The 13,330-nt window shown below is 39.1% G+C and overlaps 1 protein-coding gene across 3 annotated transcripts in view; it reads right to left on the bottom strand.

The window, feature by feature from the left end:
- The window catches only part of TOX (thymocyte selection associated high mobility group box), a 265,158-nt gene that overhangs the window by 117,171 nt on the left and 134,657 nt on the right, over window positions 1-13,330 (bottom strand). For all 3 annotated transcript variants that reach the window (XM_054021071.1, XM_054021073.1, XM_054021072.1), the window contains exon 3: window positions 2,182-2,424. In XM_054021071.1, the coding sequence (XP_053877046.1) occupies window positions 2,182-2,424 (243 nt within the window). The remainder of the gene's footprint in view (window positions 1-2,181; window positions 2,425-13,330) is intronic.

The following is a 13,330-nucleotide window of genomic DNA, read 5'->3' as shown; positions in this document are numbered from 1 at the left end:
AAGCACAGTGGAATATCTGTCTTCATTGCATAGTTAACTCAAGTTATATACACTTGAGTTAACTGCTCTCAAGTTAGTGTCCCACGAGTAAGAGTGCAAAATAACATTCAAGCTGAAGACAATGATTGTGTTAGCTGTCAAACTGGGCTAACTGGAGTTGTAGTATCTACAACATGACAGGCCAGCCAACTCCAGTTCAAATAGGGTGACCAGATGTCCCGATTTTATAGGCACAGTCCCGATTTTTGGGTGTTTTTCTTATATAGCCTCCTATTACCCCCCACCCCGTCCCGATTTTTCACACTTGCTGTCTGGTCACCCTAAGTTCAAAGCTCTACCACACTTGAGTTAAAGGGTACTGGGTGTGGACAGGACCTGATTTAGGGGCAACACTCAGGTTATAACTAACAATTCAGACAAACCCTGTGTATGAGAGAACAAGGGAAAGGCTGAGAAATGGAGAAGCTGAGCATGGGATTGGAGAAGACAGATGGACAGGCTTAGGTCAGAAATACATTTATAAAGGCTTTCATCCCAGAGAAAGTTGTTCAAATGTAAATCAATCTGCAGTATGACTTTGTGGCAACAGATACAATACTTTTTTTTAAAGGCAAAGATAAGTCTACAATACCCTTGGAACACAAAAAAATATATTTGGATGTACTGTATTCTCAATGAATAGGAACATGCACTTGCCATAAGCCTGAGGAATCTTTCCTTTCTTGACTACACAAATTCCGAGTCCATGTCTTTGATAAAAATAATACTTTTAATTTTACATAAATATCTTGTTTTCCTACTCACTGTGGACAGGTAACGTTTGGAATCTGCACTTGAAACTAAAATTACTTCATCAACCTAATTTCACAATAATGAATCTCTCTCTTCAAGGATATAAGCAGTAATATACCTACATTCTGTGCAAAGGAAATTGTGGCCCTATAACAAATTGATCAAGGTGGAAGGTTATTATGGGTCATAAGAGGAAGGAGACATCCACAGCCCAAGAAATGATGCCTGGATTATCATGTTCCATTTACCTATCATTATTCAGGATTCATTTAGTAAATATAGCACCTTTTCCCTTCCAACCAGTGCATATTTCCCTTAATTTACTTCTGTTTTCTCCTGATCTACATAAATTCCCCAAAGCAGAATTGTTTAGTTATACTATTCAGCTTTTTTGTATTTGCCCTTGATCCAATAATTCACTATGACAATCTAGACTCTCAAGGCCTTTTTTTTCATAGTTCTTTGCAAAAGACTAATGTGGAACATCAGTGTTTAAAAGAATGCTTAGTTTCCAAACCATAGCCCTGGCATAAAAGAGATCAATTCAATGAAACATTGCTTTTACTCTTTATTAAAGTGCCAAGTGCTAGTTCTACTTTCTTTAGGTATTTCTGATTCTTAGATCCTTTCACACCATTCAACTCTTTCTTTTTCAAGGAGGCTGAATAAAGTATTTCATAAGTTTCGTAAAAGTCCTAGCACATTTTAAAAAATATCCCAGAAATGTATCCATATTCCTATATGAAAAACTTTTCGTCCCATACAATATACCCTTAAGGGTCATATTCTGCTCTAAAATATGAGGACATAACTTGGTGTACAGCTGCCATACAAAAAGTTTGCAGCTTATTCTTAATACCTCTTGAAAAACAGGATATTTATATGACTTTGCACTTCTTGTAATCAATTTAACCAATATAGAAATGACTGAAAATAAAATTCTTCTCAGGACCAGACCCATAATGACTATTTGATAGGATCAGGCCCAAAGACTTAACTCTCCCAATCACTTCAATGGGAGCTCTGTATGGACAAGGACTGTGAATTGTGAAAAGGCTGCAAGATTTGACCTAGAGTATCTCTCGGTACAAACAAATCACAATAGAAAGAACCTGGTAAAGAAACACAGAACACAGTCATTCAGGGCTAAAACCTGTTTCATCTGAAGTCAATGATACTGGCCTGATTCGGTTCATAATAACACCACTGTAAAGCAGCAGTAATAAAGAGTAAAACTAGGGATAGAGCAGAAGCAGTTGTGATGATTTCAGGGATATCTGGATATAGCCTACTGACAGTATTTTAAACAGATATAGATATCCACATTTAAAAAAAAAAACAACCACCTAAATTAAACTAGCCCTAAAATCAAAGACTAAAGATTCTTACCACAGAAAGTGAATTTGAAAGCAGTGTCCCATCTTGGCCAAGCATGTTGGACACTGTAATTTCAGGTAGGTCCATGTTTTGTGGATGAAATGGAAGCAGGCCGTTATGGTTCATTGGGTGACACAGAGAGTGGTACCCAGACTCTACCTCATTCAGGTGCACCAGTGAGTGGTCAGGTAATGATGGAGGAGTTATGGGAGGTATGTTAAAATCTTCACTTTCAAGACTTGGACCAGGAAAAGACTGTAAAAAGAAAATACAGATATTGTTGCAAATCAAACAAAAATTAAAATAAAACAATAGCTACACACAAACAAACTAAAACTCAATCATCATACATTATTACGTAGTAATTTCAACTTAGCAAAGAGACCATTTTAAACACTCATACATTATAATGGTAGAGTTTAACCATTATGAATGGAATAAAAATTGCCTCAAAGGCATAACAATTGCTGGTACTTGCACAGCTCCCATTAGACAGACTTTTTTTCAAGAAGGTGAATTCAAACAGATTTCAAGGAAGGGTCCCATTAAAATTTTCCAAGAGTCTTCATCTAGCTACATACCTTTTTCATGGGAATTGTAGAAAAGGAAAGCCATTTATAAAATTAATATTGGATCAAAATGTGCCATAAAACTCAGATCAAGAGTTACATACTGAAAAAGAAATTCTGTTCTTTTGCTACTGGTTTTAGTTTTATATAACAACCATACATTCATTCTGCCACAAAAGAAACAAATTCATACAGAAATGGCATGCTTATTGTATGAATATTCAAATATATTTTATAGAAATATAAAGTAATTATATCTGAAGAATAAAATATACATTTTTCTTAGTCTATAAACTCACACATACATGTATTTATGCTATATCTAAACAATGTATTCCGTGATGTTATTGTTTAGTCTTTTACTGACTGTTATTGCTATTTAAAGTCATGTGATTTAATCTGATGCAAGGTAAAGCTACAGGTAACGTCAGAGGAATATACCAAAGTAGATAATTGATTTTATTTGTTTTGTGATCTTCCTGCAGCAAGTAGGCTCATTTGAGAATAAGGAAGGGCAGTGTGGACATGCTGATATATTTTGAAGGGGAAAGTGAGTATTATGGTTGGATATGACTAAAGTAGGACTGAATAGGAAAAGAGAGGTGTGAGGTGAAAGCAGTTAATATCTTGGGTGAAAGTGATCATGAAATGATAGAGTTCATGATTCTAAGGTATGGTAGAAAGGAAAACAGCACAATAAAGATAATGAATTTCAAGAAGGGAGACTTTAGCAAACTTAGGAAGCATATCTAAGGGGAAAAACAGTTCAAGAGAGTTAGCAGTTTTTCTAAGAGACATTATTAAGAACACAAGAGCAAACTATCCCACTGTGTAGCAAAGATAGGAAGTATGGCAAGAGACCACTCTGGCTTAACCAGAAGATCTTCAATGATCTGGAACTCAAAGAAAGTCCTACAAAAAGTGGAAACTAGGTCAAATTACAAAGGATGAATATAAACAAATAACACAAGTTTGTAAGGACAAAATTAGAAAGACCAAGGCTCAAAATGAGATTAAACTAGTTAGGGATATAAAGGTAACAAGAAAACATTGTACAAATACATTAGAAGCAAGAGGAAAACCAAGGATAGGGTAGGCCCATTACTCAACGGGTGTGTGTGGGCGGGGAGGAGGGGGGGACAATAACAGAAAATGTAGAAATGGCAGAAGTGCTAAATGACATTTTTGTTTCATTTTTCACCAAAAAGTTTATTAGCAATTGGACACCTAACAATGAATGCCAGTGAAAATGAGGTAGGATCAGAGGTTACAATAGGGAAAGAACAAGTTAAAAATTACTTAGATAAGTTAGATATCTTCACGTCACCAGGCCTGATGAAACACATCCTAGAATATTCAAGGAGATGACTGAGGAGATATCTGATACATTAGCTATTATCTTTGAAAAGTCATGAAAGATGGGTGAGATTCCAGAGGACTGGAAAAGGGAAAATATAGTGCCAATCTAAAAAAAGGGGAATAAGGACAACCCGGGGAATAACAGACCAGTCAGCTTAACTTCAATATCCAGAAAGATAATGGATCAAATAATTAAACAATCAGTTGGCAAACACCTAGAAGATAATAAGGTGATAAGTAACAGTCAGCATGGATTTGTCAAGAACAAATCATGTCAAAGCAACCTGATAGCTTTCTTTGACAGGGTAACAAGCCTTGTGGATGGAGGGAAGTGGTAGATGTGGTATACCCTGACTTTAGTAAGGCTTTTGATACTGTCTTGCATGACCTCATAAACAAACTGGGGAAATACAACCTAGATGAAGCTACGATAAGATGGGTGCAAAATTGCTTGGAAAACTGTTCCCATAGAGTAGTTATTAGTGGTTCACAATCAAACTGGAAGGGTATATGGAGTGGAATCCCGCAGGGATCAGTTCTTTGTCCGATTCTGTTCAGTACCTTCATCAATGATTTAGATAATAGCATAGAGAGTACACTTATAAAGTTTATGGACAATACCAAGATGGGAGGGGTTGCAAGTGATTTCGAGACTAGGACTAAAATTCAAAATGATCTGGACAAACTGGAGAAATGGTCTGAAGAAAATAGGATGAAATTCAATAAGGACAAATGCAAAGTACTCCACTTAGGAAGGAACAACCAGTTGCAAACATGAAAAAATGGGAAATGACTGCCTAGGAAGGAATACTGCAGAAAGGGACTTAGGGCTAATAGTGGATCACAAGCTAAATATAACACTGTTGCAAAAAAAAGCAAACATCATTCTGGGATGTATTACCAGGCGTGTTGTAAGCAAGACACGAGAAGTAATTCTTTTGCTCTACTCCACACTGATTAGGCCTCAACTGGAGTATTGTGTCCAGTTCTGGGTGCCACATTTCAGGAAAGATGTGGACAATCTGGAGGAAGTCCAGAGAAGAGCAACAAAAATGATTAAAGGTCTAGAAAACATGACCTATGAGGGAAGATTGAAATCATTGGGTTTGTTTAGTGTGGAGAAAAGTAAGGAGGGACATGATAACAGTTTTCAAGTACATAAAAGATTCCTAGAAGGAGGAGGGGAAAAACTGTTCTCTTTAACCTCTGAAGATAGGACAAGAAGCAATGGGCTTAAATTGCAGCAACGGCAGTCTAGGCTGGACATTAGGAAAAACTTCCCATCAGGGTAATTAAGCACTGGAATAAATTGCCAGGGAGCTTGTGGAATCTCCATAATTTTGAAGAGATGGTTAGACAAACAGCTGTCAGAGATGCTCTAGATAATACTTAGTCCTGCCTTGAGTGCAGGGGACAGAACTAGAAGACCTCTCAATGTCCCTTCCAGTCCTGTGATTCTGTGCATACAGTCATGTCAGCTCCCGATGTGCTTATTTATTCACTTGTGAGGGAGTGAGAAGGAATGACCTGAGCACAATATTAATCATGTGATTTGAATTAAGAGTTACTTGATGTCCAAATGCAGTTGTTCAGCCACAACTTGGTGTACAGGTTGGTACAGACGTGCACTGCCCAAGAATGCATTCCAGAACTCCTGGGAAAGTGGCTTCTGTTCCCCCTATCCCTTTTCCAAGGATGCAGTATCTGCAACTCTCCCACCCACAGACATGGGGCCATTCCAGAGCCTGTGGGAACCAGCCCCGCACCTTCCTGTCCTCTTTGTGAAAGTTAGGGCAGCTGTGGGTGCTAACTTTGTGAACTCCGTGTGCTCAAGCACTCCAACTATGTTTAGCTCCTGCAAAGAGCCATTAGGAGATAACAGAGTGCTCCTTTTGTCCTCTTCCCCTGCTCTCCTTTTGCACCGATGCAGGAGTGGGCACAATTGAGAGAGCGCAGCAGCTATTAGGTGTATTCCTTAGTTTAGTATAATATCGCATATGGAGACAAGCATGATGTGTAAAGCCATTGAATAGAAGGCCAAGAGAAGAAGCAATATTCAAAAAGGTAGACATAGTGGAATTTTGTTATTTATAGGTTCACAGACTCCAAGGCCAGAAGGGCTCACTGTGATCTTGTAGTCTGATCACACAGAACTTCCCCAAAATAATTCCTAGGGCATATCTTTTAGAAAAACGTCCAAACTTGATTTTAAAATTGCCATATTAGGGAGTTACCAAATCGAATTAATAGGCAGCAAGTTTAAAACAAACAAAAAGGAAGTATTTCTTCACACAATGTACAGTCAATCTGTGGACTCTTTGCCACAGGATGTTGTGAAGGCCAAAACTATAACAGGGTACAAAAAAGAATTGGATAAGTTCATAGAGAATAGGTCCATCAATGGCTATTAGCCAGGATGGGCAGGTATGTAAAACTATGCTTTGAAATGTCCCTAGCCTCTGCCAGAAGCTGTGAATAGATAGATGACAGGGGATTATGATCATTTGATGATTACCTGTTCTGTTCATTCCCTCTGAAGCACCTGGTATTTAGCACTGTAAGAAGACAGGACACTGGGCTAGATGGACCATTGGTCTGACCCCAAATGGCCACTCTTATGTTCTTATCACAATAACCCACCTGAGGTTATTTTGAACTGTTGCAGCATGGAAATAAAACCTTTAAATTGGATTTGCAACCAAAGATTGTACATGTTGCTACTGAGCTGTTCAGGTATTGCTGGAAACCTGAGCAAAGTAAGCCTCTACAGAACAGTGCATCTTGCCATAGCCAAAGGGGTGTTTTTCACCAAAATGCAAGGAGCTATGACCATTTTCACCAACTAAGGATCTGTCCCTGCATGAGGATTTCTTGGTGCAGGGTGAAACATCAGGGTCAAACTCATATATGCAAAAGTAGAAATCCCAAGGAATTGAAAACAGGTAGGGGATAGTGGAGGAGTTGGCAGCAATACTATCATGTATGTATGAGGAATGTGTATTATCCCTGTCAGGTGGAGTGACCTCACTCTATGGAATTCTCAACCTAGAAAACTAGCCCAACCTGCTCACCCGCCCATTTAGATCACTTAGCTTGTGGTGTGGTTCTCCCCAGGGATTTTGTTCCATAGTAGACAGAAGAATATTGGCATATTGAGTTTCTAAGTCTTATTTCTCCCTGTATTTCCATACTATGATGTTGAGACTCCACCAAGGCAGGAAATGTGGGCATCAAAAATAGAACCTCAATGAATGGAGTGGAAACATGCCATTAACAAAGAAAACAAATTAGGTTTATTCAAGTAGTATAGAAATGCATATGCTGAATAATAGATAATAAGGTTATTGTGCATTACTGTATACTAGCCACTAGTAAATTATTATACTACAGAACAGCTAAAATAAATGGTCCCTGCCATAAAGAGCTTACAGTCTAATTTCACATAACACAACACACAAGAAAAATACAATATAGAGTGAGCGGAGAAGGACGGAAAGTGGTAACATCAATAAGGTTTCATGGATACTCTTGACAAATGTTCATCACACTGCACAAATAGCCCATCATTGATATTTGGCTAACATGAATCTTTTTGACAGTTACGCTGCTTGGGCCTGTTGGGAAAGATTCATGGGGTGTGGTTGGGAGGAGGCTGGGTCTGAAATGCATTTTCTTTCCCACAGGCCCTGCAGCAATTCAGGGCCTCAGGAGATCTTTTCCCTCACCTCTTTGCTGAGTGAACAGAGGAGTTACTGCTGGGGTTTCTCTTCCTCCTCCCACTGTCTCCCCAATGGAGAAGAGTGGCTCTTGGAGATCTGGTAGCAGGGGAGAGGAGAGTACTGAATAGGAACTCTCCCCTCCCAGTTTTTTCAAGAGGAGGAGAAACAGCCAAAGGAGCATCTCTCCTTCTACCTTGCTGGTGAGAGGAGGAAGAGTATGAAGGTGTGGCTCTCCTCTCCTTCTTGCTCTGCTTGATCAGGAGGAGGAGGAGGGCCTCTTCATTCAGGGTTCCTGCTGAAGTCAGCTCTCAGCAGCAGCCAGGACAGGCAAATATTCATAAGCCAAATACTGACCAAATTTCCATTAATATTCAGGCTATTCAGCAAATTTGCAATTTGATTTGTCCACATGTTAAACAACAGAACTTTCACTTTAGACAGATATTGATTTGCTGTGTTTCAAATGTATGCTTAACTAGTAGTATCATTTCAAACACAGTGACAACAACTGCAATGCAATTTAACTAAGGGTTTGTCTATGCTTGCAGTGCTGCAGTTGTGCTGCTGTAGCGTGTAGTGAAGAAGTTACCTACGCTGACAGGAGGGCTTCTCCCATTGGCGTAGATACTCCACCTCCCTGAGAGGCAGTAGCTAAGCTGACAGGAGAAGCCCTCCCATCAACATAGCGCTGTCTTCATTGGGAGTTAGGTCGGTATAACTGCGTCACTCAGGGGTATGGAAAATCCACACCCATGAGCAACGTAGTTATATCGACATAAATTTGTAGTGTAGTCCAGGGCTAAGACTAAATGGTTATTCATATAAAATGATGACATCTTAACTTCATTTACTATAATATAAATGACTCACTAGTCTCAGAAAATCCCACAATCCTAGTTGCAGTGCACATACAGTCACATGTATACGTAGATTGAGAATTATAAATACAAGGTTACCATTTACATTAAAAGCAATAATAATAAAAATGCATCGTGCTATGGTTATTAGTTGCAAACCAGTTACAGTGTATTTGATAACACATAATCTAACACATTTTTGTCAAATTATACTGTATAAACTTCTAAAGATAGCAGTAGTATAGTAGTAAAGAAAATAATAAAATGTCAGAATATTATATAATTTATGTGGAAACTAGTTACTAAGCTATATTAAATATATTCCAGTAATAACTATGCTGTATATGAAAAGTTTTGTCAATTGTATAATATTAAAATCTGCTAAGAGATTACATAAACTGCCTGATTCATAAAAGTAAGGAAGAACCTAGTTCTATAAAATACTGTGAGATAGTTGTTTAGCAATTTAGTTTTGAGGATTATTTTGCTAAACTAATATTTTATATTCAATGTGAGCACTGTCCTGTTTGGGGGGTGGGAAAGGGTTGTGGGGGGGAGGGGGGTAATAATCCATGCAGGTAGTCCAAGAATAACTTGTCATCACTACAGTTTGTCTCGTCTGTGAGCATTTTGTGGATGCTTGTTGCCGGCTGCAGTTCACAGGTATAGCTCATATTTACTCTCACATGGTAGGTTTGGAAGGATTAGTTTATCAGTAAATGACATATAACTTCATTGTAAACTTCTTAGTCATTTTCTTTCCAGGGTCACTGTAGTATTGGCACAATTCTACTATATGCAGGTAACCAGGTGATAGCTCTCCTTCATTCTGCTAGTCAAAACAGCACCAACAAATTGCCTTCCTCCTAATTTTCCAACAAGAAACAGCAGCAGTGTGTCTTTTCATCTCCTCACCACATAACTGCAAGGGGACTTCGGCACTGGGTCTGCTTTTCTCCCTATGGAGGGCGAGTTGTTTATCAGCTGTTGAGCACGGGGGAGAGTTCCTAAATCTTTATTACATCCAGGGAGAGACTTCTTTATGAACCCCATTGGAATGCACTGAGCAGATCAAGGCTTGCTTCTATTTTATTATAAAGGGGATTTCCATCACATCTGAATTTATTATAAGCATGTTTAGGAGTATTTAAAGTTGATATGGTCAATAATGGGAACTTAAGAACAGAAGCTTGAATTTCAGGTGGGTCGTGTTGAACCTACACATATTGTTTTGAGTTCAGAATAGATCTCAAACCAGATGGAGTCTGCATTCTATGGTTCTAGTTTAATGTTTGTGAAACCTCACAAGAAGTCATTTTTGTGACGTTTTAGCTGATCTCATGATACTGATGCCATCTTGGCCTGCAATTTCATGAGAATAGTTTGCAAGATTTTGGCACAATTGAACCCAAACTTTAACCTTGATTCAGCTGCCAACCTAAACCCAAGCTTTTGCTTAAATCAGCATTCAGCTCTGAACATCAACCCAACTTTCTCATTTAAATTTCTCTTCTGTACCAATTAGCCTTGTCAAACCCAGCATCAATTTTATGGATTTTAATTGTGCTAAATTCTAGAATGGAGGCAAAAATTAGTTTTTTGCAGGTCAAATGGACAAACACCAAACTATGTTTTGTGTAGATTATTAGTCAAATTCAAGTGCAGTGATTCTTGTCATTGATAGGAATTCTTTTAGTATGTGGCAAAACCAGGCCAATACATTGTATTTCCATTCTCACACACACACTTGTATTCTCTGATTGTAACATGAGTGATATGTGAAATGGCTGTACGACCTGACTATAATAATTAAGGGTGAGGGTATCAGAACAAAAAACCACCTACATTACCAATGGTGATAATGACTGCAAATTAGAAAGCAAACCATATTTATGATTGTATTAAATGTTCTGCATCAATGGTTCAAAAGCAAACTGAGAAAGGCAAATGAAAGCAAAAGACATTTTAAACAGAGCGACCACAGGAGGCAGCAAACATCCAAACATCCAACACAAGCCCTCTGTGGAAAGAACAGAACCATTACTATATGAGAATGCAGAAGATATCATTGACCAGGTAAGTTTAACTTATGTGCTGGATGGCTGCATCACTCGTGCATACACTCAACAAAATATGGTATTAGCTATAAATCCTTAAAAAATATGGTCTTCTCATATGCATACACAATTTAAATAAAATTAATGATATTTCTAACAATGTGGAGTGTGCCTTAATTTATCATTTACAGTAAGGCTTCTACATCTGAACTGTGGAAAAATGCCAGTTTTTAAAAGATAGATGCTTCAGGCTGTCTCCTCTTCTATTACTAAATACATTGTTACATAACTGAAATAGTTATGAATTGAAAGTAATGTAAAACAGCATGCTCAGTAGAGGAGGAAAAACAATAATTTACTTTATACCCATCTGAAAATTAGGATGATGGATTTGACAGTGATATTTCCAGGAATATAAACAGGATCAACTTATCTCTAATTTCTTAATGGAGGACTTTCAGAAGTAAGTGTTTTTCAGCCTTTTTTGTCTCTGCATGAACAAGAGTTGATAGCTTGAGACTGTAATGCATTACTGTGGAAACCTTCGGTCTCTTACATAAATCATCTTAACACTCAGCAAGAATTGTCCAACAGTGCCATTGATATGTTCAAGTCAATGATCCTGCAAACAATTTTTTTTATGTTTCTTCATATGTTAGACATAAGCAATAAATCACATTCATTTAAAACACACAATATACTAATTTATCAAGCAACAACTATCAAAAACATATTACTGGGGAAGGTACAACTTTTTTTTACCCATTGTGTTAATCAATTTCTCTAATTTACATTAGGTAAAGGGTAACGCCTCAAGCAAAACATTAATTTTCCAGCACGAGATGAATTCCATTTTCAATAAGAAGGAGAATATGCTGACAATGATACAATTGATTTAAAATAAGCACAATTTCAAAGTCAACAGAATTATGAAAAGGAACAGTGCTTTTTCAAATGAAACATTCCACTTCTGAGAGTCTGTTTTCATTGTTTAATTTAATTTTAAATATCATGCTATACAAGTTTGTTTGAAAACAAATATGCTTTATTTATGAACATTTTACATTTAAATGCATTTAATAGGCGACAATGAGCAAAAAACTATAGAAGATTACAAGACTTGAGCTGTAGAGACCCACTAAAAGCTCCAAGGCTTCACCCTTCCCTACAAAGAGGTAACAGTATAGCCTTCCTAGTCAGAAACTTTATCTCAGTCCATTAGAAAAGTACAGGTTTTTGTTACAATTATCAAATTATCTAGACAGGAACAGTTTAAGGCAGGCGTCTCAAATACGCGGCCCGCAAAGTTATTTGCTGTGGCCCACCTAGCTCCCTGCGCCCCCCGAGTTATTTCCTGCGGCCGCCAAGCTCCCCTCACCCGCTGCCTACCTGCGTGCCGTTTCCCCACTACTCTGCCTACCTCCAGGTGCTTCCCGCCACCAAACAGCTGTTTGGCAGCGCTTAGTACTTTCTAGGAGGGAGCGGGGAGGAGCAGGGAGCCGCGCACTCAGGGGAGGAGGCGGAGAAGAGGCGGGGCAGGGGCAGGGATTTGGGGAAGGGATTGGAATAGGGGCAGGGAGGGGGCGGAGTTGGCGTGGGGACTTTGGGGAAGGGGTTGGAATGGGGGTGGGGAAGGGGTGGGGCAGGGACAGGGTCTCATGGAAGGGGTGGAGTGGGGGTGGGACCGGGAGTAGCGGGGGAGGGGATGTCAGTGATGCGGCCCTTGGGCCAATGTACTAGTCCTCATGTGGCCCTGGTGGTCATTTGAGATCCCTGGTTTAAGGCAACCCAGGGCCATAGGCACAAATGAGGACTCCCTCAGCCCTGATCACATGGCCTTCCCAAGCCCACCTTCACCATAGCTCTTCCCCGCACCTACTGGTGTGGCAGTAGTGGCACAAGCCATTCGCTCAAGAGCTGTCTGCTAGGCTGTGAAGAGGGCCTACCACTGCTTCTCTTTGAGTAGGCTGGGGTCTGTCCTGAAGAGGAAGGGACTCATTCCCCACCCACCCCTCTGCCTGTGGGAGCCCCTATTGTCAGTATCTCAGCAGGGCAACAACGCGGTATCTGAGTGAGCGTCCTCCAAATACACAAAGTATCTGTTTTGGTGATGGTGGAACTTCAGAGCACTGGATTATTGGGCTATTAACAGCAGAAGAGGGATATGACAGTTCACAACTCTCCAAGCTATTGTTTCAGGCTGTCTACAGACTCAGACAGACGATGCTGCATCCGTTACACTAAGGCCACTTTTCCAAGATTTTATCTGAGAGGTAGGTTTTGGGGTTTTTTACATGAAAGCTAGATTCTGAAGTCAGTGTTGGATTAAAGAAGCTGGGTCCAGAGGCATGTGCCTGTAATCCCTGAGCTGTAATCTGGCTCTTATACTAGAAGATATATTTCTCTACATTGATCACTTGCATTTAGTGCATTTCTTTTTTCTTTGTAGATTTAATATTTTTTTAAAAATCTAAATAAAATTCCAGTTTTAAAAGAGTTTTCAAATGTTTTTAGTATTAGAGGGGTAGCTGTGTTAGTCTGAATCTGTAAAAAGCAACAGAGGGTCCTGTGGCACCTTTATACTTGCCTCTGGAAATTTC

Source organism: Malaclemys terrapin, chromosome 2 (genome assembly GCF_027887155.1).
Source record: "Malaclemys terrapin pileata isolate rMalTer1 chromosome 2, rMalTer1.hap1, whole genome shotgun sequence".
Taxonomy (NCBI): Eukaryota; Metazoa; Chordata; order Testudines; family Emydidae; genus Malaclemys; species Malaclemys terrapin.
The sequence above is the reverse complement of the archived record's forward strand: the minus strand, read 5'-3'. Positions and strand labels throughout refer to the sequence as shown.